The following is a 26,832-nucleotide window of genomic DNA, read 5'->3' as shown; positions in this document are numbered from 1 at the left end:
CATTGGTGGTGCATGGTTTCTTTTTGCCTTAGAGGGTATAACGAAACAAAGCATTCATGAGTTGCACAGTTAACACATAATGAAATAAAGAGTTCACAAAGTAACATTTTTCACAGTTCAATGCCTTGATGCTCAAAACAATGGAAGCAAGAGAACTGCATGAAGCGTCTTAACTTGTATGAGCATGGTGGTCCCAGAACTGCTACAGACAAGGCTGCGGCCCTGCACACAAAGTGCCGAGTTCAATGGCAATGCAAACACAGAAACTAACATGGCAGTTGATCCAGCTTCAACACCCAATGCAGTGGAGACACAGGGATGTGAAAACAGGTCCAGGGGCTGTGACACACAAGCTGCATGTGAGAAAGGAGATAATGACTGGAGCTTGACTAGAGGACATTTGATGACACAGCCTGCTGGGGACAGGGTCTCTGAAGGAAATGGCAGCTGTGGCAACTGCACTGAGAAATGCATGAACACCTGAGCTGTAGTTACAGCCAGCATAAGTTAGTGGTACCCAGCATTCGCTGATGTGCCCACAGATTTACCATTAGGCCAAACTTTGCCAATGGGAAATGCATATGGTTGTGCAGGAGACAAAATAGAGGCCAGTGCGAGTTGAGCAATGGAGCAGTGTAAACACATCTCCAGGAGGCTGATTTTGCTTGCCAGAAGCCACATGGATTGAGCATAAAACAAGAACCCCACAACACAAATGAGATTGTTTAGCTAGCACCAACCATTTGGGCTCATTTCTTCACAATTGTGACATGCATGCTGCCCCATGGGTTTAGAAGACAGTTTTCAGTTTCATTCATTCATGTGTCCATCATTTTCCTGCATTTATGTGATCAAATAATTTGTTCGATCACTAAGGAATGTGTGCCCTCCAGGAACAGTGTTCAAGCAGAACTATTGTGCAGTGGCCATCACTGCAGTTACACGACTGCGAGAGTACAGAGTTTTGCTGCTAGAAAATATTGTTAGGTGATAATGTATTCCTTTATGATAAGTAAATGTATCAGTGAGTGGGCATGTTCCTTGTCAATTACTGTCACCACAACCTACACCCTGAGCACACTGCATGGGTGTGCATCACTAACTTGTATGTGGTTGTCCTACACATTTCTGTTTCTCACTCACATCAACAAATTAAACAATTAAAAAATAATAACTAAGAAACATACTTAGTTGTAAAACCTGTTATATGGTGCAGGATTTTATTATAATAAGAATGGTAAAAACAGCATAACAATCAGAATACATAGAATGGAGATATTTAAGTTTTAACTAAGCAAGTCTATCAGAATTGACTCAGAGTTGGCTGGAGTGCAGGAAAGCTGGGTAGCACATCCAGAGGGCAGAAGGATGTCCTCCTCAGGTAACTGTGCTTAACTTTTAATTTGGATTTTTTCTCTGTATCTCTGTGCCTGCTCCTACCCTTTTCAGACCTTGCTGACTTTGCCTGCCATGCTGGCTTCTGATACTGAGGGCCATCATTCATGCCTTCCCCAAGAATGTGCATGCACCCTCCCTGCACTCCAGCCACCAAGTGTCAATTCTGAAAGGCTTGCTTAATTGAAACTTAAATATCCCCATTCTATATACTTTGATTTTCATGGTGTTTCTACTATTCTTATTGTAAATAAATCCTACATCATTTAGCAGATTTTCCAACTAAATATGTTTCTTAGTAATTATCCTTCAATTATTTAATTTATTGATTATAAGCTTCAGCATGCACATTGTTATGACAGTGCACTACCACACCTCATGGACACTATACCAATGACAGGGTTCTTGGAAGATCTTATTACATCAAAATATAGCAGAAGTGACATAACAGCATCTAGAATCAAAATAATAGTGATACATTGGTAGGGCAAGACAGACAGCCAGAGAAGATGCTGAATACTTCCAGCTGATCTTGCTCATTTCAGTGCAATACTTAGGAATTCTGCTGCTAGATGACACAAAATGGAAGACATTGAATACTACTGAAATCTTAGTTCTGAATAGCTAGAATGGTTTGGATTGCTATTCCATATGATGACAAGGATGTTAGACTGGCAATAATGAAGTTAAGGGGAATAATTATGGCAAAAGTGTTGCATTAGTCAGAAGACCAAATTGTTTTATGTCTGACAACATTATTAAATGAATGTCTTCTGCAGGGACAGGTACATGGAATATTGTTACACCAGAAAGCCAAAATCTTACAGGCCAATTTACTTTGGAAATTCTCTACCTAAAATAAAGAGAAGCACCTATGCATCTGTCTGAGAAATTACAGACAGATATGTGGCATAAGTTCTGTGCAGTATGATTTCAGAAATGGAAAATCCACCACGAATTCAGTGACCATGAATCATGCACTGCATATTGTTGACAACTCAAAAACAAATATACCATCATTGTAATGATTGATATAATTGGGGTATTTGATAGTTTATTATCACCTGATTTGGTGAAGATACTAAATAAAATGGACTCACACTAGTGTCCCCATTACACCCTCTGGTGATACTGCAAGACAGATAGACAAAAGATGAGGCTGGAAGGTGCCAGTGGGAATAAAGTGAAGAGTGTTGTCAACAGATGCTCACAGGATTTTGTATGTGGCCCAGTTTTCAGATATTGGCAGAAACCCACGATGGAGCTACATGACAAAAGAAACACTGCAGTTCGGGCAATGTAAAAACTCCTTGACAACTTGTAGTACTGTTACCGGCTTTCAAGTGTGAAATTCTCTACAAGTGCAGGTGCAGGCGAGAACAGAAGCCATCAACAAAGCTGTGGTAAGGATGAGGTACTATCATAGAGATGTTTACAAAACTGTGTTACATTATTGGTTGAGACAGGCCCATGAAGCTGCTGCAGCCAGCCCACTGCAAGTGACAGGGACCAACTTATGCTGATTCAACTACAATGACTACCTTTGAGTGTAATAAAAGCACATTGCAATGGAATCCTCATCACCATTATATGCCATCAGATGAGTGTCTGTGCACATAAAGCCATAAAAGTAAAGACAGCCAGGCCCTTTGGTAAGCACAACCACACATCACAGGTGCCCACAGGACTGCACCTAATTGAAAATAAAACATTAGAAAACTGAGACTTCTGCTGCTATGTATGAGAGTGTGCTGAAGTGATGTGTCCAAATTTTTTATTCCATTCTCAGTATCAGTTGAAGTATTGCATGTCATGAATATTATTCAGCTGATTTTCATACTTTGCTGTCACAAGTTGCAACCCTCCATCAATAGCAGGCTCTGAACCGCAGCATATAACATGGCAGTGTGTAATGTAACTATATTGGTATGTGAGAAACAATATGATGTAATCAAATTTATAGCCACAGAAAACATTTGTCCACATATGGCATACTCTCTCCTTCAGCATGAGAAGGCCAGACCACACATGGACACTGCAATGTCTGCAACAATCTGATGGCTTGGGTTTGTCATTGATCACCCTTATTATAGTCCTGACCTGGCCCCACCTGATTCTCAGCTATTTCTGAAAATTAAAATATATCTTAGAGGACTTCACTTTATAGTGATAAGGCAGTTCAACCAGAGATGTGTTTGTGGCTCTGTCAATGAAGCTAAACATTCTACATGACATTATCAACAAATTCGTTTCTTGCTGGGAGAAATGTGCCCATCGCCAGGATGTCTACATTGAGAAATAAGTATGCAGACATGAAGAATGAAAATGTAGAATGTTGATAACATGTGCATCATTTAAAAACCTTTACGAGTTTTCAAATAAAAAGTTTGGAGGCATTACTTTTAGCATTCCTGTGTACATAAATTGCATATTGTCAAATTTATAGTCCTTACAGTTACCCTAAAAAAACAATTTTCATAGATTTTTAGTTAATTGTTATTCTACAAAGTATATTAATTGATGATGGCCATGAGAAAGATCTTTTCACTCCAAACTTCACCACATTAAAAATATTACTTATCTTTAGATACCACTGAAATATTGTTTCTGTTACATACCTGTGCCTTTCCTTTTGCTCAAGAGTCTCCATTCGTAGTTCTCCAACACGGTTATAGAGCTTTTTTAATGTTAAATTCAGGAATAGCAATTTATCATCAAGCTTTTGGAATGGAGCTCTCAAATCATTGAAATACTGCAACTGGTTTAGTCGAAGGATCACTGTAGCCTCCACTTCATTCAGTCTTCTTTGTTTCTCACGCTAATATTGACAGAAAAGCACATATGTAAAGCCTCTTTGTTAAGCGCCAATAGGAAACAGAATTCTATATAAACAGGACTTAACATAATAATCACAGTACAACTTTTTCTAGTTGGCCTTGATCTTATTTACTTTCCAACATTAAACATTTCGTGAAATGTCTGACATCATCGTTCCCTCTATGCTAGTTATCACTGAAGTGCATTGCTCTCCTTTAACATTTGTTATGTAAATAGCTTGCTGGCTTCTTATCATTTACTTCAGCAGTACTCTTCTGATACAAAGCTATAAACTGATTTTTCTTCACTTTGTCTTCTGCAAGCAAAGGGATAAGAGATATGGTCTTGGGAAGCAGAACAGTTCCTTGCTATAGCAAAATTTTCATGGATCATATTGAGAACACTTTCTTGAAAACAAGGGACTGGAGCCTAATTTGTTTCTCATAAACTGATATTTCCAATGTTTGTATGATTATTGAAGCTAAATTACAAAATTCCTTCAGGTAGGTTCTACTTACGTTTGTGTCAAATCTCTTGGGACTATTCCTCTGTACATCTTTGATCATCACATTGTATTTTGGAGAGTATTAGCCATTCTTAGATAACAGACTGCAGCTACCACTCTCTCGCATTACCAAAGCAGTTTGTGAACTGATTGTGAATACATCTAGGAATTCAATCAGTCTTGTCCTCCCTCTAGACATGTCATATTTCATTTCTGGTGGACCTCATAAAGCTGTATATCAGAAACTTGTGGTAGATACAGTAAGCAAAAGCAAAGCTCCATGTTCTGGCCCAGATGGGCCACTCAAGACTGACCAAATGCCGTGTCATTCTCTACTAATGGCACCATTCAGTATGGAGAGGCATGGGGTCTGCACACTACTTCTCACTCAAGCAGCTCCTCATTTGTCGGAGGCCAAGTGCACCCCACTCCAGTCCTGCCAAGAAACAAGGAAAAATCCCTGGCAGTACCGGCAATCAGACCTAGGTCCTTTGCAAGGCAGTCAGCCTACTTAAAAGAGTATTGGTCCATGTCTGGAAAGCAATTCAGAAGTGATTCTGCATGCCATGGATTCAACAGATACTTGGTAGGTTTCCAGAGATTTGTGGGATCAGATGCCTAGGCACAGGTCACACACTTCCTTTAATTTATGGGCAGTTGGCTTGTGGGCATAGAGCTGGCACCCGATAGCATCCCACTTGTGTTTCATTGGATCCAGAGAAGCTGAATTTGATGGCTAGGATATCAACGTGAGTTCACTATCATCCTCCTCAAACCTTTGCAACATGATTCTGGCCTTTTGACATGGACAGTAATCCTGCTGCATGATATCATCACTGTTGAGGAACACATCAAGCATAAAGGGTTACAGGCGGTCCCTAATAATGTTCACATAGTTCACATTTGTCATGGTGCCTTCAATTACTACCACAGGTCCTATGGAAGGCCAGGTAAATGTCCCCAAAACATAATACTGCTCCCTTCAGCCTGTGTAAGTGGCGCGCTGCACATTTTGAGTAGCCATTCACCTGGCTGGCAACTTATCTGGACATGACCATTGACCTGGTTTAACAATAAACTGGATTCATTTAACCAAGTAACATGATTCCATTGATCTGTGGTCCAATCTTGATGACCCTGAACCCACTGTAATCGTAAATGATGATGTTGTTGGATCACCATAGTAATGCGCAGGGGTCCTCTGTTGTGGAACAGCATGTTCAACATTGACCACTGAATGGTGTGGTCCAATACACTGGTGCCTCCACCAGCACTGTACCCTGTCATCACATCTGCTGCAGATTGCTGCCTGTCCTGCTTTACAGAGCAGGCAAGCCTCTGACCCCCACTTCTGTGATGAGATGTGGATGTCCGACTTCTTGTCGCCTACTCATGCTTTCAGCATTCTTCAACAACTTTCCACAGGTGCTCATGACAGTAGCACACAAACAGCCAACTAGCTTCACATTTTCTGAGATGCTCACTCCCAGGCACTGGAATCTGGCTTTTGTCATAGTCGCTCATACTTACCCTCAGTTGATAACTAGATACTGGGGAAATCCAATATGACTCCAGCCAATGGGAGTATTAACAAGTTTATCAAAATCATATCCAGCAAGTAAATGAGAGATTCACAGGTCCTTAGCAGCAGTTTGCTGTTACATTAAGATAAGAATCATTATATAAGAAATTGTAGTCATAAGGGAATTATAATACAACATCTTCTGCTGAGGAAAATGTGGGGAGCTGCAACTGTCTGTACATAAGCAATGAGTTCTTATCAAGCAAAAATATGTGAATATCTAGCAAGTATTTCTTATTACTTTTTTCTAGAAAACATATTGTGTTAACACAAATACTGCACCATTTTTCTAACCCAGATAATTAGAGACTTTTCAGTGCTTCATAATGTAAACCATGAAATACTGCCATTTCTTTTGTTCAATCATAGTTGAAGAGTTTTTTCACAGATGGCTTACCACATATATGCAGACAATGACCCAGCTGTCATGGGATTATACCCTTATTGTCTTGAATAGTAGGTTGTCATTCTCATAATCATAGAAGGTATCAGCATCCATTGCAATAATTATTTCTTTCATACATTTAGCCCTACTAGAATTGGTAAAATAGGATATGTATGTAAGTAACTGTATTGGAAATCATAGGTGCTACCACATGCCACATGGACTGGAGATTCAACCAAATGGAGTCTTTGGTTTCATAACTTGGCAGTGATATGATGTTCATAGCTATTTGTGCACAACTGAGAGCACTTCCAGTGTGGGACTCTAGATGACGCCACAAGTATTGCTTCTGTCATGTCTTGTGGACAACTTCTCTGGCTGTAGTCTGTGAATAAAAGGGCCAGCTTAGTAGTGTACAGCCAGTTCTGTATTTACCATTGCTGGATCTACACCTCCTTGTTACATCAATTATCTCATTATTACTGTATTTGTTCTCTCTTCAACTACACTATAGCTGTTTGTTCCTAATGTTGCAAAACACTTACTTATTGCTTTTTTACATTACAGTTATCATTTTCCATGGATCCCTTGGAGAGCAGTCTCTCATCTAATCTATCCTGCTGACACATGTCAAATTTGTCAGCTTGGTGTTGGCCCTTGCTCTACAAACAGGGTTTGCTTGGAGTATTCGTTCATCAGATTTTTCTGTAGTCTATAATGACAGTGATTGCATTGTTTGTGTCTCATTCACTCCTCTAGAGATTCTACTGTGCAACTGTAATAAGCTGGTGTTAGTACAAGAACAAAACTGGTGAAGACACACACTTACTAACGATGAAATTTGTGCCTGTTTCAGATGGTAAACTTAAAAGCCCAGAATGGATTCAACAATTATTGAACTCTTGAAACAGCAGCAGCAACTGATGATGCTGCTCTGCTGCACCATGCAGGATATGACAGGAATCACTAACAGATGACTCTCCATGATGCATAATGCCTCTCTTGTAGCATCTGCCACTGAAGTTTGTTGAGCATCACTGTAATGCCTTCATGCCGACTAAACAATCTCTTGAGAAAACATGCTACTCTTCAATGGATCAAACCCACTAATGGTCTCAAGTTGGCAAGCAATACCCAAGAGCTGGTTGAACAAAGTGTTTTGTAAGCATTTCTTTCATGTATGAATTACATTTCCTGAAGGAACTCGAAACTTTATTTATGCTGATGATTGCGCTATCACTACTCAGGCTGACTGTTTGAGATTGTAGAAGATACACTATCAAAATCTTTGGAAGAATTCATTGTTTACTATCATGGGAATTACTTGAAACCTAATCCTGCCAAGACTCAGACCTGCACTTTCCACCTGAAGAATAAACAGGCAAAGATATCCTTAAATATATCCTGGGGAGGCATCATACTCAAACATAATCATACTCCCAGATATCTTGGAGTAACTCTGGATCGCACACTAACATATAAGAATCATTGCCTAAACACCAAACAGAAAGTGGCAGCCGGAAATAACATAGTGCGAAAATTGACAGGTACGCCACGGAGTGCTAATCCAAGCACCCGGCTAGTGCACGTCGAGTGAGCGCAGCGGTATACACGGCATCGCATCACAGTCTGCAATCACTATAGGGGCAGGAAGAGTTCTGCATAGCCAGGCAAGAGAGATTATTTTCAATGTCATTACATTTATGTCAGATGAGGCATAAGAGAGGAGACAAATCCCAATGAAGGAAGCCCATCCACTACATGGCCCGCACATCCTAGACTAAAATCAACAAAGAGCTTCTTGACAACTACTGTGGCTCTCATTGAGAATCCACATGCAGCAGGGATCTCGTGATGGTGGGAGAAATGTCAGTATATGGGTGAATGGATGGCTCCAAAGGAAGAACTTCCCCTGGACATTTGCAGAAGTGGTCAATATGGAGGTCTCTCAATAGATTACGATCAAACACAACAAGATGCACAACCAATCTGCAGACTTGGGGTTTCTCTGTGGAGTCAGTTCTTTGCCAGTGTGATGTTAAGCAGACTGACAGTCATTTCCTTCAGTGTTCCTCATCACCAACCACCTGAACCATGCAAGTTGAGTCTATCTCTTGTTGTATGTTCATGGACATATCTGTTTGTGCAGTAATTACCAATGTTATTTTTGATGTGTATAACTGACTGGTAAATGTATTCCCATCGAGCAGTTAAAATCCCCAGTGTTTTTAAAAGGGGATTTTTAATACACACACACACACATATATATATATATATATATATATATAAAGATGATGTGACTTACCAAATGAAAGTGCTGGCAGGTCGACAGACACACAAACAAACACAAACATACACACAAAATCCAAGCTTTCGCAACCAACGGTTGCCTCGTCAGGAAAGAGGGAAGGAGAAGGAAAGACAAAAGGATATGGGTTTTAAGGGAGAGGGTAAGGAGTCATTCCAATCCCGGGAGCGGAAAGACTTACCTTATGGGGAAAAAAGGACAGGTATACACTCGCACACACACACATATCCATCCACACATACACAGACACAAGCAGACACTTGTAAAGGCAAAGAGTTTTTCCTTCGTGGAATGTTTCCTTCTATTATAAATATATATATATATATATATATAAAAAAAGAAAGATGATGAGACTTACCAAACAAAAGCGCTGGCAGGTCGATAGACACACAAACAAACACAAACATACACACAGAATTCTAGCTTTCGCAACCAATGGTTGCCTCGTCAGGAAAGAAGGAAGGAGAGGGAAAGACAAAAGGATTTGGGTTTTAAGGGAGAGGGTACGGAGTCATTACAATCCCGGGAGCGGAAAGACTTACCTTAGGGGGAAAAAAGGACAGGTATACACTCGCACACACACACATATCCATCCGCATAAACACAGACACAAGCAGACATTTGTAAAGGCAAAGAGTTTGGGCAGAGATGTCAGTCGGGGCGGAAGTACAGAGGCAAAGATGATGTTGAAAGACAGGTGAGGTATGAGCGGCGGCAGATTGAAATTAGAAATTAGCGGAGATTGAGGCCTGGCGGATAGCGAGAAGAGAGGATATGCTGAAGGGCAAGTTCCCATCTCCGGAGTTCTGACAGGTTGGTATTAGTGGGAAGTATCCAGATAACCCGGACGGTGTAACACTGTGCCAAGATGTGCTGGCCGTGCACCAAGGCATGTTTAGCCACAGGGTGATCCTCATTACCAACAAACACTGTCTGCCTGTGTCCATTCATGCGAATGGACAGTTTGTTGCTGGTCATTCCCACATAGAACGCTTCACAGTGTAGGCAGGTCAGTTGGTAAATCACGTGGGTGCTTTCACACGTGGCTCTGCCTTTGATCGTGTACACCTTCCGGGTTACAGGACTGGAATAGGTGGTGGTGGGAGGGTGCATGGGACAGGTTTTACACCGGGGGCGGTTACAGGGGTAGGAGCCAGAGGGTAGGGAAGGTGGTTTGGGGATTTCATAGGGATGAACTAAGAGGTTACGAAGGCTAGGTGGACGGCGGAAAGACACTCTTGGTGGAGTGGGGAGGATTTCATGAAGGATGGATCTCATTTCAGGGCAGGATTTGAAGAAGTCGTATCCCTGCTGGAGAGCCACATTCAGAATCTGATCCAGTCCCGGAAAGTATCCTGTCACAAGTGGGGCACTTTTGGGGTTCTTCTGTGGAAGGTTCCGGGTTTGAGGAGATGAGGAAGTGGCTCTGGTTATTTGCTTCTGTACCAGGTCGGGAGGGTAGTTACGGGATGCAAAAGCTGTTTTCAGGTTGTTGGTGTAATGGTTCAAGGATTCCGGACTGGAGCAGATTCGTTTGCCACGAAGACCTAGGCTGTAGGGAAGGGACCGTTTGATGTGGAATGGGTGGCAGCTGTCATAATGGAGGTACTGTTGCTTGTTGGTGGGTTTGATGTGGACGGACGTGTGAAGCTGGCCATTGGACAGGTGGAGGTCAACGTCAAGGAAAGTGGCATGGGATTTAGAGTAGGACCAGGTGAATCTGATGGAACCAAAGGAGTTGAGGTTGGAGAGGAAATTGTGGAGTTCTTCTTCACTGTGAGTCCAGATCATGAAAATGTCATCAATAAATCTGTACCAAACTTTGGGTTGGCAGGCCTGGGTAACCAAGAAGGCTTCCTCTAAGCGACCCATGAATAGGTTGGCGTATGAGGGGGCCATCCTGGTACCCATGGCTGTTCCCTTTAATTGTTGGTATGTCTGGCCTTCAAAAGTGAAGAAGTTGTGGGTCAGGATGAAGCTGGCTAAGGTAATGAGGAAAGAGGTTTTAGGTAGGGCGGCAGGTGATCGGCGTGAAAGGAAGTGCTCCATCGCAGCGAGGCCCTGGACATGCGGAATATTTGTGTATAAGGAAGTGGTGTCAATGGTTACAAGGATGGTTTCCGGGGGTAACAGACTGGGTAGGGATTCCAGGCGTTCGAGAAAGTGGTTGGTGTCTTTGATGAAGGATGGGAGACTGCATGTAATAGGTTGAAGGTGTTGATCTACGTAGGCAGAGATGCGTTCTGTGGGGGCTTGGTAACCAGCTACAATGGGACGGCCGGGATGATTGGGTTTGTGAATTTTGGGAAGAAGGTAGAAGGTAGGGGTGCGGGGTGTTGGTGGGGTCAGGAGGTTGATGGAGTCAGGTGATAGGTTTTGTAGGGGGCCTAAGGTTCTGAGGATTCCTTGAAGCTCCGCCTGGACATCAGGAATGGGATTACCTTGGCAAACTTTGTAAGTAGTGTTGTCTGAAAGCTGACGCAGTCCCTCAGCCACATACTCCCGACGATCAAGTACCACAGTCGTGGAACCCTTGTCTGCCGGAAGAATGACGATGGATCGGTCAGCCTTCAGATCACGGATAGCCTGGGCTTCAGCAGTGGTGATATTGGGAGTAGGATTAACGTTTTTTAAGAAGGATTGAGAGGCAAGGCTGGAAGTCAGAAATTCCTGGAAGGTTAGGAGAGGGTGGTTTTGAGGAAGAGGAGGTGGGTCCTGCTGTGACGGAGGACGGAACTGTTCCAGGGATGGTTCAATTTGGATAGTGTCTTGGGGAGTTGGATCATTAGGAGTAGGATTAGGATCATTTTTCTTCGTGGCAAAGTGATATTTCCAGCAGAGAGTACGGGTGTAGGACAGTAAATCTTTGACGAGGGCTGTTTGGTTAAATCTGGGAGTGGGGCTGAAGGTGAGGCCTTTGGATAGGACAGAGGTTTCGGATTGGGAGAGAGGTTTGGAGGAAAGGTTAACTACTGAATTGGGGTGTTGTGGTTCCAGATTGTGTTGATTGGGATTTTGAGGTTTTGGAGGGAGTGAAGCTGGAAGTGGGAGATTGAGTAGATGGGAGAGACTGGGTTTGTGTGCAATGAGAGGAGGTTGAGGTTTGCTGGAAAGGTTGTGAAGGGTGAGTGAGTTGCCTTTCCGGAGGTGGAAAGCCAGGAGATTGGATAGTTTTTTAAGGTGGAGGGTGGCATGTTGTTCTAATTTGCGGTTGGCCTGTAGGAGGATGCTCTGAACAACCGGTGTGGATGTGGGAGAGGAAAGATTGAGGACTTTTATTAAGGATAGGAGTTGATGGGTGTGTTGATTGGCTGAGAGGATGTGTAGGTGAAGGATTAGGTGGGTGAGGGCAATGGAATGTTCGGTTTGGAACCTTAGGCCCCCTACAAAACCTTTCACCTGACTCCATCAACCTCCCGACCCCACCAACACCCCGCACCCCTACCTTCTACCTTCTTCCCAAAATTCACAAACCCAATCATCCCGGCCATACCATTGTAGCTGGTTACCAAGCCCCCACAGAACGCATCTCTGCCTACGTAGATCAACACCTTCAACCCATTACATGCAGTCTCCCATCCTTCATCAAAGACACCAACCACTTTCTCGAACGCCTGGAATCCCTACCCAGTCTGTTACCCCCGGAAACCATCCTTGTAACCATTGACGCCACTTCCTTATACACAAATATTCCGCATGTCCAGGGCCTCGCTGCGATGGAGCACTTCCTTTCACGCCGATCACCTGCCGCCCTACCTAAAACCTCTTTCCTCATTATCTTAGCCAGCTTCATCCTGACCCACAACTTCTTCACTTTTGAAGGCCAGACATACCAACAATTAAAGGGAACAGCCATGGGTACCAGGATGGCCCCCTCGTACGCCAACCTATTCATGGGTCGCTTAGAGGAAGCCTTCTTGGTTACCCAGGCCTGCCAACCCAAAGTTTGGTACAGATTTATTGATGACATTTTCATGATCTGGACTCACAGTGAAGAAGAACTCCACAATCTCCTCTCCAACCTCAACCCCTTTGGTTCCATCAGATTCACCTGGTCCTACTCTAAATCCCATGCCACTTTCCTTGACGTCGACCTCCACCTGTCCAATGGCCAGCTTCACACGTCCGTCCACATCAAACCCACCAACAAGCAACAGTACCTCCATTATGACAGCTGCCACCCATTCCACATCAAACGGTCCCTTCCCTACAGCCTAGGTCTTCGTGGCAAACGAATCTGCTCCAGTCCGGAATCCTTGAACCATTACACCAACAACCTGAAAACAGCTTTTGCATCCCGTAACTACCCTCCCGACCTGGTACAGAAGCAAATAACCAGAGCCACTTCCTCATCTCCTCAAACCCGGAACCTTCCACAGAAGAACCCCAAAAGTGCCCCACTTGTGACAGGATACTTTCCGGGACTGGATCAGATTCTGAATGTGGCTCTCCAGCAGGGATACGACTTCTTCAAATCCTGCCCTGAAATGAGATCCATCCTTCGTGAAATCCTCCCCACTCCACCAAGAGTGTCTTTCTGCCGTCCACCTAACCTTCGTAACCTCTTAGTTCATCCCTATGAAATCCCCAAACCACCTTCCCTACCCTCTGGCTCCTACCCCTGTAACCGCCCCCGGTGTAAAACCTGTCCCATGCACCCTCCCACCACCACCTATTCCAGTCCTGTAACCCGGAAGGTGTACACGATCAAAGGCAGAGCCACGTGTGAAAGCACCCACGTGATTTACCAACTGACCTGCCTACACTGTGAAGCGTTCTATGTGGGAATGACCAGCAACAAACTGTCCATTCGCATGAATGGACACAGGCAGACAGTGTTTGTTGGTAATGAGGATCACCCTGTGGCTAAACATGCCTTGGTGCACGGCCAGCACATCTTGGCACAGTGTTACACCGTCCGGGTTATCTGGATACTTCCCACTAACACCAACCTGTCAGAACTCCGGAGATAGGAACTTGCCCTTCAAGCATATCCTCTCTTCTCGCTATCCGCCAGGCCTCAATCTCCACTAATTTCTAATTTCAATCTGCCGCCGCTCATACCTCACCTGTCTTTCAACATCATCTTTGCCTCTGTACTTCCGCCCCGACTGACATCTCTGCCCAAACTCTCTGCCTTTACAAATGTCTGCTTGTGTCTGTGTTTATGCGGATGGATATGTGTGTGTGTGCGAGTGTATACCTGTCCTTTTTTCCCCCTAAGGTAAGTCTTTCCGCTCCCGGGATTGTAATGACTCCGTACCCTCTCCCTTAAAACCCAAATCCTTTTGTCTTTCCCTCTCCTTCCTTCTTTCCTGACGAGGCAACCATTGGTTGCGAAAGCTAGAATTCTGTGTGTATGTTTGTGTTTGTTTGTGTGTCTATCGACCTGCCAGCGCTTTTGTTTGGTAAGTCTCATCATCTTTCTTTTTAGATATATTTTTCCCACGTGGAATGTTTCCCTCTATTTTTATATATATATATATATATATATATATATATATATATATATATATATATATATATTCTGTACTAAATAAAATAAATTTCCTTAAACTTCTTCCTATGAATGCCATTGTGGTACTGCTTTCCTACTATTTGGTTTATGCAGGCATTCAACTTAAGATCAGTCCTGATGGTTACTCCTAGATGTTTTACAGAAGCCTGTTAAAAACACTGGGGATTTTAACTGCTCCATGTGAATAGATTTATCAGTCAGTTGGTAATTACTGCACAAACAGCTCTGTCCATGACCATGCAAGAAGAGATAGACTCAATTTACATTTACCAAGAAAAAATAAACATAAAACTCAAAACAGCATTTTCTACCAAGGAATAAAACTGTTCAATAAATTACAAAAATAGATTAAAGAAATTGCAAAAATACACTTATTTAAAAAGGCAGCTAAAAAGTACCTCTTATGAAATACATTTTATATGTTGAGGAATTACTTAGATAAAACAGAGAAGGGTTTGATAAAAATGTTATACAAATAAATAATAGTAATAATGATTATAAAACTTATAACATTACTGCTCTTCTCGTTATACAGACATGCAATTTACCTGGTGATGACAAGATTCATTTTTGTCACAAGGCAGCCATGTATAACACTACTGCGGTAGTAAATTTGCCAAATATGGTCTAAACTTGCAGTAAATGTTACCCTCTGAGAGGAATTTAAATGACCGAGTTTACCTAATGGAAAATTGGAATTGAACCTCAATTTTGAAAGAATAGCTGTAGGTAGATGACAGAAAAATACAATTTTGCAAGGAGTAACAGTAACTGATAACTGTTAAATGAAATAGTTATATGGTCGCCAGCCTAATAGGCATAATAATGTAACAGCATTATTCATCAAGAATCTGTTTTTACTGCTTCAATGCGAACTTTCATTAAATACTGTTCTATGAAGTGCAATGAACACACCCAAATGGACAAATTACACATTGGGTAGCAGTAGTTGTCACTAGATTTGCGAATGAGCCCTTCTATTGTTTACTTTAATCATTACTTCTGTCTTTAGCTAAAATTGCTTAAACCTGCCCTTCATTAACCACACAAGACCAGATAGCACATAATAATAGTCAATACAATTAATACAAGGGCGAGTCAAATGAAAACCTTAAATATTTTTCTAAATATTACTTATTGTGCAGAAGTGGTACAAAGCAGTATTCTGACTCATTTTCTCCCTCACGGCCACTATCCATTAATTGTGCAAGATTATTGTCAATTTCTACTTCATTTATACTATAGACGATCTCATCCTCTGACCTATTTTTATTTATACTAGTCATTTCATTACTCTTCCTTTCCTTATCACCAATAACAGCAACTCGCTTGTCTTCCGTGGTGCCTTCATTTTCAACATTTCCCTCTTTAATATTTGCTGCACGTGTACTTTGCATGGCACTTCCTATTTTCACCTTCCCTCTATCTACAATTTCCGCCCCTACTTCTACTACTTCCCCCTTTATAATATCATACTCTGTATAAATATTCTCAATTTTACTTATTTTGTTCTGCTCACCTTCGTCCTTTGATAACTTTTTCTTGCACAACAACTCTTTCTTATTATTGCCATTAATTGATACACTCAAATTTTGTTTGGTTTCGGGGTCATTAACCACTGAAACTTGTCTACTGAAGTGTCTGATTCCATGCGCACTTCTGCTGCAGCTAAGTCGGCCGCACAATGGCGAGCTGCTTGCCTATCTGAGTTCATTGTGCTCTGCCACTCAGAGCACGAGCACCTGCCTGTTAACTTTTCACATCAGTGTGACTCATATGCGCTGCCATCTGTTATTCTACTCATGTCACCCAGCGACGTGTTCTTATAATTGCCTCTATGTTTGCTTTCATTACATCGATAATTTCAGTATGATTTACTATGTTTGGGCCTCACATCATTGTCCATGCAGATCTGGCCCATAATACACACAGGCACTAGTTTACTGCATCATTTCTGTTTTGCTAATTTCTTGGCGTAAACACTCTGCCTCGGAATGCAACACTCCCACGTCTTCTACCTCTTCCTCGCTGTACTACATTTTCGTGATATCTCTCATTTTCATTTTGCTCACTTTGATCAGGGTTTTCTCTCATTCTATTACTATTGATCCAACGGTGGCCACGATTTCCCTTCCAATGGTCTTTGTCTTCGACACTCTCTGAGAAAGCTGAGAAGCTTTTATGATTGCTTCCCACATACCTCTTTGAATCTTCCAGTAGCTTTTTCCACAATTCTCATACAACTTCTGATTCTGTCTGTCTAGTTCTTAAATGAATCAGCTTTTGGTACCAGGTCTCACAGAATTCTTTCATAGACTGCCTACTTCTAACATCGTACATCCTGGAAATTATAAATTCATGCCACAGATAGTCTTGCTTCTTTTCCGGCCAATATTCTTCAACAAATTTCTGTTTAAATTCTTTATCCTATCCGTTTCTGAGTTGAGTCCCCAACTCTTTGCATCACCTGCTAAGGCACCAATAATTACATTAATCTTTTCCTGAGCTGTCAAGTATTCGGGAAAGTTCCTTTCGCAGTTCTTATGAAATCAGGAGGATGCCATCCATTGTGTCTTTTCGCAGGGTCAAACCTCTCTTCACCCTCTAATAGTTTGCTACTAATCATTCTTTTGGTTACATGGGTGGGCATTTCCTTTATTTTTCTTCCCAAGTCACACACTTTGCCTAGGATTTGAGAAGTGTGGTGCTCGCACTTCTTTCCACATGAAGTTATTTGTTTACATAGTTTTTTTTCAGTTTCTATCACCAATTGTCTCACTTGAGCAAACTCAGTGTTGCATTAGATTAATATTTCTGATTTAAGACCAAATACCTTCTTGTCAACTTTGGTTATTATTAAAGGCTCTACTTGGTGTTGAAGCTTCATTATCTCAGTGTTAAATCTTTCACTAATGTCAATTATTTGCCCGTGCATAGTGGCAACATTACCACTGATAGTATCAACTTCAAATTTTATGTCTTTAATTGTGTTACTCACAACTCCTACCCTTGAATTTACCTCTTCAATTTGTTTACTAAGTTTGTACCCTTGCATTTCAATTTGGCAACTCTGCATTTTTTCAAGTGATTTAATCTGACAGTTAATGTTACTACTGTGAGCCACAACCTGTCTTTCAATTTGGTTGTTTATTTTTTGACCTTGTGCTGAGATTTGAGCAGTCAACATTTTGAACAATTCTGTCATATCTAACGTTTTTTAGCTTTCCTTTCCTGACGCATTTTCGCGTTCAAATTTTTCCTCTCATGATTCACTTACTGCTTTTTTGACCTTTGGGAAATCAAACATATCCGTTGATTCATCGATACATCCAATATTTTTACTCACATCCTCCTCCCTACTTTGTTTTGTCTCTGATACGTTCATTATACTGATTTGCTCATTTACACATGCATGATATTCTGTGTAGTCTTGCTGGTGTCTTGTGGGGACATCTATTGTTAGATCTAGTGAACTACTGCCACCTAATGCATTCTGTGCTGCCCCGTTCCATTTGTCTTGACGTGTCTTCATCCTATTATCCATCTTTGATATTCTGTTGCATATTGGTATCTTTAGCTCTCTGTTCTAGGAAAATTTTTACCTACACTTTCTTCTAATATTTTGCAGATTTGTGTCACTGGATGTTTCTTACTCGTTTTACTTTTATATTTTCTTCAATATTTCTGTTTCGAACCATCTCTCATAGTAAAACGAACATGGTACCAAATTATAACACTTATACCCCAACAGAACAAATAGCCTTGTCATGGGAAAAGCCAAATATAACACCACTGCTCCGATCATTATACTGACGTGCAATTTACCTAGTGACAACCAGGTTTATTTTTGTCACAAGGCAGCTGTGTATAACACTACTACAGTAGTAAATTTGCCACATATGGCCTAAACTTGCAGTAAATGTTACACTCTGAGAGGGATTTAGAAATTTGAGCGAGTTTACCTAATGGAAAATTGGAATTGAACCTCAATTTTGTAAGAATCGCTGTAGGTAGATGACAGAAAGAAATAATTTTGCAAACAGTAACAGTAACTAGGTTACAGTACTGTTAAATAAAATAGTTATATGGTCACCAGCCTGATTAGGCATAATAATGTAAAAGCATTATTCATCAAGAACCTGTTTTTACTACTTCAAAGCGAACTTTCATTAAATACTGTTCTATGAAGTGCAATGAACACAACCAATGGACAAATTACACAGTGGGTAGCAGTAGTTGTCACTTTAGTAGTTAAGTAGTCGCTAGATTTGTGAATGAGCCTTTCTCTTGTTTACTTTAATCTTCACTTCTATCTTTAACTAATATTGCTTAAACCTGCCCTTCACTAACCACACAAGACCAGATAGCACATAATAATAGTCAAGTACAATTAATACGAGGGTGAGTCAAATGAAAACTTTAAATATTTTTTTAAACATTATTTATTGTGCAGAAGTGGTACAAAGCTGTACCACTTTTCAACATAATCTCTCCCATGCCCAATACAAGTCCTCCAGTGCTTACAAAGTGCATAAATTCATTCTGAAAAAAATCTTTTGGTAGTCCGCACAACCATTCATGCACCGCGTGGCGTTCCTCTTCATCAGAATGGAACTTCTTTCCTCCCATTGCATCTTTGTGTGGTCCAAACATATGGAAATCACTTGAGGCAAGGCCTGGTGAGTATGGTGTATGAAGAAGACACTCAAAATGCAGGTCTGTGATTGTTGCAACCATTGTACAGGCAGTGTGGGGCATTGCATTGTCATGTTGCAAAAGGACACCTGCTGACAGCAATCCATGTCACTTTGATTTGATTGCAGACCACAGATGATTTTTTAGGAGATCTATGTATGATGCACTGGTGACAGTGGTCCCTCTAGGCACATAATGCTCCAAAATGATGCCTTTTTCATCCCAAAAGAGAGTCAGCATAACCTTCCCTGCTTTGGTGATGAGGAATGGTGCCATTCCTTGCTCACTCTCTTCGTTTCTGGTTGGTGGAAATGAACCCAGGTTTTGTCCCCAGTAATGATTTTTGCAAGGAATCCATCACCTTCTCGTTCAAAGTACTGAAGAAGTTCTTCACAAGCATCAACAAGTCGTTCTATCATTTCAGGAGTCAGCTGCCATGGCCCCCATCTTGTACACACTTTGTGAAACTGGAGCACATAATGCACAATGTGTTGTGCTGATCCATGACTAATATGTAAACATGCCGCAATGTCATTCAGTGTGACTCAGTGGTTTTCCTTCACTATGGCTTCAACTGCTGCAATGTTCTGTGGAGTCACAACTCATTGTGCCTGACCTGGACGAGGAGCATCTTCCACTGAAGTCACACCATTTGCAAACTACCTACTCCATTCGTAGACTTGCTGCTGTGACAAACATGCGTCACCGTACTGAACCTTCATTCATCGATGAATTTCAATAGGTTTCACACCTTCACTATGCAAAAACTGAATAACAGCACGCTGTTCTTTCCTGGTGCAAGTCACAAGTGTGGCAGCCATCTTTATAATGATACTGCGACGGTATCTGTGCATTTGCACTATGCTGCCACCTACAGGCCATTCTGCATGCTGTTTATAGCATGCTTACCAACTTACAGGATAATGGCACAAAATTTCAATTTGTTATTACAAATTTAAGGTTTTCATTTGACTCACCCTCATACAAACATTCACTATACAGAAGTGAATAGGACACACAGTATACCAACCTTCTATCTTTGTTTCTCAATGATTACTTCAATAATAATCATTAGCTAGAAACCTACTAAGAAATGTGATCCCACAAACTAGCCATCTCATTGTAACAACAAAATTCTATACACTTCCAAATTTATGTATCATTAGGGTAGGATTGGATTACTCTTTCAATTTGAGATCATTAAGTTTGTACTATTTTAACACTCTTTACCCAGACAATAACCTCTACACAACAGAGAGAATTTCCAGTAAAATTTAACTTCAAACAACCTCTAGACAAAATTTTTATAGTACCACTTTGGAAACAAGTAAGTTTTGAAAACAATTTTAAATCAGTAAACATTAGTACTCTCTTTTCCAACTAATACTTTTTCCTAAACTGATTTTTAAGTTTATTTTCTAGTTAAGTTTCAAAACATTCAAGCATGGACAGTCACTGTTATATGTATGAGAAACAAGTAATTCTTGCCCAGCAGATTAATTGTACTGGCATAAAACTTTGCCACACTTAAAAAAAAATGCACCGTAGAATTGTTAATGCTTTTTATGCAAAGGACATTCTTGGATTTCATTATTTAACAGAGAGGATCCTACTTGGAAAAGTGCACAGGATGGACACTTTGTTCAAATACATTTTTGAACATTAGGATTATATTTCCATAGAACCAAACACAACATTACTGGTTCACACATTAATACATTTCTGACTTTTTGTGAGTATGATGAAGTGGTTGCACAATCAAGGTGGTGAGTAGGTGGCGGCTAGGTGGTCTTTCCATTGGCAGTAATAAGCTCTATTTACCTCTTCTTGGCATTGTAAATAATAATTTTAGACCTTTTTCCAAATCGAGAACACCATTTTACAGCCACATACTAAATCCAAGGCCATTCCATTCCACTTGTAATACTATAAGCCTCACTCAGCATCTGCACTGTTTGCTCGTCAGTTACTTGCTGTCGACTGCCTACTGTGCTCTCTCGTTTGGTGACCAGATGAGCACCACATCCACCTTTTCCTAGTGCATCAACTCGCTTCCATTGCAGAGGGGAACTACATTGGCTTTTTCTTTATATAATGTTTATTCCCTATATATGAACCAGTTACAATGTAGTTACCAACAAACATATTTTTAAAAAATCTCATCATTTAAGCATATTAAGAAGGCAACACAATTAAACATAATTAAATGATACTCTCCTCCAAATAATACAAAGAACTTGACTTGCAAAGAGTAAACATGTCATAAAGCCTTTAAATTTCTTTAAAGTAGATCAAAGACATTACATATTAAAGAATATATGCTTTACATACTCATCATAAATCAATACAAATTCCAAAGAGTAAACATGTCATAAAGCCTTTAAAGTTCTTTAAATTAGATCAAAGACATTACATATTAAAGAATATATGCTTTACATTACTCATAATAAATCAATACAAATTATTTACAGTATTAAACTATGGTGTTACAAATATACAATATTCCACGTAACACCTTCACTTTGTGTTTTTTCCCTTCTTTTTTCCTTTCTAGGAATACTTACCCACAAACTATGCATAGGACAATACTAACACCTCTTCCTGTTCCTGAGCTCAACATCTCACTCGTTATGGAGGGATGCTGACTGAGGATAGCAAATGGGAAGTTGCAGTACAGAAAGTGGCCCAGAGATCATCAGAGTGTGTGTGTGTGTGTGTGTGTGTGTGTGTGTGTGTGTGTGTGTGTGTGTGTGTAGTGAGTGAAGTGTTACGAAACAATGTGTGATTGTATACCAGGAATAAATCTAATGATTTTGTCTAACTAGAACTCTGTAAATACATATGTATACTAATTAGCTTATTTTAAATTGGTCTAAACTTGTAAGTACCGGGTGACCAAAAAGTCAGTATAAATTTGAAAAATGAATAAATCACAGAATAATGTAGACAGAGAGGTACAAATTGACACACATACTTGGAATGACATGGGGTTTTATTAGAACTAAAAAACTACAAAAGTTCAAAAAATGTCCGACAGATGGCACTTCATCTGATCAGAACAGCAATAATTAGCATAACAAAGTAATACAAAGCAAAGATGATGTTCTTTATAGGAAATGCTCAATATGTCCACCATCATTCCTCAACAATAGCTGTAGTCGAGGAATAATGTTGTGAACAGCACTGTAAAGCATGTCCGGAGTTATGGTGAGGCATCGGCGTTGGATGCTGTCTTTCAGCATCCCTGGAGATGTCGGTCGATCACGATACACTTGCGACTTCAGGTAACCCCAAAGCCAATAATCAGACGGACTGAGGTCTGGGAACCTGGGAGGCCAAGCATGACGAAAGTGGCAGCTGAGCACACGATCATCACCAAACGACACGCGCATGACATCTTTCACGCGTCTAGCAATATGGGGTGGAGCGCCATCCTGCATAAACATCGTACGTTCCAGCAGGTGTTTATCAGCCAGGCTGGGGATGATGCGATTCTGTAAAATATCGGCATACCTCTCACCCGTCATGGTAGCAGTTACAAAACCAGAATCACACATTTCCTCGAAGAAAAAAGGCCCGATAATGGTAATGATTTTGAAGTTCGAAGCCGTGGGTTGTTTAGACGATAGACCCTGCCGACCGAGCACAAGGCGTAATGCTGTTGAGACAGTTCCAACCCATACCCCGACTTTCTCGTCGTGCAATGGAGTTTCCATGACAGTTCAAGGATTTTCGGTAGCCCAAATTCTGCAGTTGTGGGCGTTGACAGACCCTTGGAGCATGAAATGAGCTTCGTCAGTCCACAACATGTTACTCAACCAATCATCATCTTCCGCCATATTTTGAAACGCCCACACCACAAATGCCCTCCACTTCACTAAATTGCCAGGTAATAGTTCATGATGCCGATGGATTTTGTACGGGTAGCATCGGAGGGTATGCCTAAGTGTCAACCAAACAGTAGTTTATGGAATGCCGGTGTGACGTGCGACTGCATGAGCGCTGACTTCCCCCGTGCATAGACGAACCCGCTACAGTCTCCATTTCTTCCTGAACTGTCTCAACAGCATTACGCCTTGTGCTCGGTCGGCCACTACAGGGTCTATCGTCTAAACAACCCACGGCTTCGAACTTCAAAATCATTCTTGTCACAGCTGCATTTGTCAACGGACCTTTACCCGTTCGAATCCCCTTCCTATGGTGAGAGGATTGTAGCACTGAACTAGCACATTCCCCATTCTGATAATACAGCTTCACTAAAAGCGCCTTTTCAGGTAATGTCACAGCTCCTTTTATACACAATTGACATGCGCAGTCACTGACGTTTTGCTGTCCAGCGCCATCTGTCAGGCATTTTGTGAATTTTGTTGTTCTAATAAAACCCCATGGCATTCCAAGCATGTGTGTCAATTTTCACCTCTCTATCTACATTATTCCATGGTTTATTAAGTTTCCAAATTTATACTGACTTTTTGATCACCTGGTACTTTGACATGTCCTTTATCCTTGTAAAAAGAGATCTGCGGATGAATAAAGCTACTACTACTACTACTACTACTACTAAGTTACTGTTTCAAGCAATTATTCATCAACAGTGTAACTGTACAGTAGTGGACTACTTCTCCTAAATATGTGGAACATGTTACATTCATTTACACTGAGATGACAAAAGTAATGGGATAGCAATATGCACATATACAAATGGTGGCAGTATCACTTACATGAGATATAAAAGGGCAGTGCACTGGTAGAGCTGTCATTTGTGCTCAGATGATTCATGTGGAAAGGTTTCCGTCATGATTATGGACACACAATGGGAATTAACAGACTCTGTACAGAGAATTGTTGAAGGAGCTACACACATGGGACATTTCAATTTGGAAATCGTTAGAAAATACAATATTCTGATACTCACAATGTCAAGAGTGTGCTGAAAATACCAAATTTCATGCATTATCTCTCACCATGGACAATACAGCGGCTGATGGCCTTCGCTTAATAACTGAGAGCAGTGGTGTTTGCGTAGAGTTGTCAGTGCTAACAGACAAGCAACACTGCATGATTATAACTGCAGAAATCAATGTGGGACTTATGAAGAACATATCCATAGGAAAGTATGATGAAATCTGCTGTTAATGGGCTACGGCAGCAGATGATCGACGTGAGTGCCTTTGGTAACAGCATGACATTGCCTGCAGCACCTCTCTTGGGCTCATGACCATATCAGTTGGACCCTACTGACTAGAAAACTGTGGCCTAGTCAGATGAGTCCTGATTGCAATTGATAAGAGCTGATGGTTAGGTTTGAGTGTGGCATATATCCCACTAAGCCATGGATTCAAGTTGTCAACAACGCACTGTAAAAAAAGCTGGTGGTACGTTCACATTCATGTGGGCTGTGATAATTATTATTAATATTGAATCCCATCAAACATTTGTGTCCTCACTTCATGCACAAAATCCTGCAACAGCAATACTTTCACCAATTTGTATGGCTGTACAGGCAGTATGGCTCAATACTTCTGCTTGGAGCTCCCAGTGACTTGTTGGGTCCACGCCATGTCACATTGCTGCACTACACTGGGAAAAAGAAGGTCTGATATGATATGAGGAGGTATCTCGTGAATTTTGTCACCTCAGTGTACCTTCATGGTCAATTGCCAGTCCCTGCACCATCCCACTAAACCTCTGCAGATCTTCCTGCAGATCCCTACACTCTTCTTGTGTTGCTACCTTCTTACAGACAATCACATCATCTGTGAACAGCCTTATGGAGCTCCTGACATCATCTACTAGATCATTTATATACATTGTAAACAGTAACAGTCCTATCACATTTCGCTGTGGTTCTCCTGAAATCACCTTCACATCTGTTGATTTTGTTCCTTTAAAATTGAGTTGTTGAGTTCTAACTGCAAGGAAATCTGTAATCCAGTCACAAATCTGGTCAGATGCTTGGTAATGTCGTACTTTTCACAAAATGACAGTGAGGAACTGTATCAAATGCCTTCCTTAAGTAAGGAACATAGTACCAAACATGAATGCCAGTGTCTATAGGGCTGTAACGCCTGGGGATCACACACTATGTTGGGTGGCAGTTGAGGACAAGTCAAGGTCAGGATACTGTAAACCACCACCCCAGGATGTGTGACAACCAGTGGGCATTAGTAAAACAACATCAAAGAACCAAACGTTTACTGTTCAGTAATAAAAAGATTATGTGATGGCACCCCAGGTAACCTGCAGCAGCAGGGCAGAGGCAACATTCACTTGGCTAGAATGTGCTGACTCCAGTGCACAGTCCATGTGGATGCTGCTGTGATGACAGTGGTGGTACAAGGCTTCTGAGGTGGCAAGACAACTCTGGATGCCACCAATGCTCCATCGGCCACTGACAGCCTTGCATGTAGAGTGTGGTGTTGTGCTGAGTCACAGTGTGGCCTGTGGACAGCGGTGACCCGCAGATCTAAGGCACCGAATGGCCCACAGATCTAAGGCACCTAATTCCTTCCCATCAGACACAGTATGGATGGTGGTGCTGTTTGACATATTGTTCCTTAGAAGCATGTAGACAGCTAGATGAGCGGCTGATACCCTAATACAGTGTGGCCTGTGGACAGCGGTGACCCGCAGATCTAAGGCACCGAATGGCCCACAGATCTAAGGCACCTAATTCCTTCCCATCAGACACAGTATGGATGGTGGTGCTGTGTGACATATTGTTCCTTAGAAGCATGTAGACAGCTAGATGAGCGGCTGATACCCTAATACAGGTCCCTCCTTCAGTATGATCGGCTACAGACTAAGACAATCTCCACCAAAAAATGGGAAATATTTACACAGGGGTGGTCTGTGCTTGTTATTCAACCATTCACTCCATTCACCCCAACTCGTAACATCACTGCGCAGCCTGAGCATAGGTAAATCACGCAGTCCAAGTCATAGCTGCTCCTTCTTCCCACGTCCAAGTCATAGCTGTTCCTTCTTTCCACTGTGTCCATAATTTGGCACCCGGACTGCCATGCTTGGCTGTGGAGTGAGGTAACTAGCTTGTTGTGCACTCATAATACTTGCAATATCAGTGGACTCCCCTTTTCAAAATTCTGCCTGGCTGTTACAGCCGGACTTGCTTTGCCCTACTTTTTGTGACACTAAGGAAGTTTCCCTTGGTTGCAGCAGGTATATTATTTTATGGTGTACTTCTCCCCCTCCTTCAAAATATTTGCACTGGATTTTGCTCAAGATGTCTCTGGAAAATGTCTTTACATCCATATGCAATCCTAAAACATTATTTTCTCCTTTCAGTCCACTGAACTCGTATTCTCACAGAAACTTACTTCCTCAAAGGGTGACATATACACTCGTACCATTATTTTTCCACTACCATAAACAATTCACAAATCGCAAGGAACCTGCAACACAAATGGATGTTTTTGACAACAATGTTTTAAAGTGCTCCATGTGAATGATGAATGCTCAACATCACAAAAATGTGTTACAGCTATGTAGGAGAAAATTAGCTTCAATGGTAAGTGCTTCATCAATGTAAAGAATTATAAAAGAGGTTGGTTCCTGATATGTTAAGAAGAGAGTTTTTAGTTCAAAGAAGTGACATAGGTCCAGCACA

The 26,832-nt window shown here is 41.4% G+C and overlaps 1 protein-coding gene across 1 annotated transcript in view; it reads right to left on the bottom strand.

Annotated features, from left to right (window-relative positions):
- LOC126092749 (cilia- and flagella-associated protein 44) overlaps positions 1–26,832 on the bottom strand; it is a 668,515-nt gene that overhangs the window by 60,956 nt on the left and 580,727 nt on the right. The window contains exon 24 of the mRNA XM_049908475.1: positions 4,014–4,213. Within this exon, the coding sequence (XP_049764432.1) occupies positions 4,014–4,213 (200 nt within the window). The remainder of the gene's footprint in view (positions 1–4,013; positions 4,214–26,832) is intronic.

Source organism: Schistocerca cancellata, chromosome 7 (genome assembly GCF_023864275.1).
Source record: "Schistocerca cancellata isolate TAMUIC-IGC-003103 chromosome 7, iqSchCanc2.1, whole genome shotgun sequence".
Taxonomy (NCBI): domain Eukaryota; kingdom Metazoa; phylum Arthropoda; class Insecta; order Orthoptera; family Acrididae; genus Schistocerca; species Schistocerca cancellata.
This window is presented reverse-complemented; position numbering and strand designations above follow the sequence as displayed.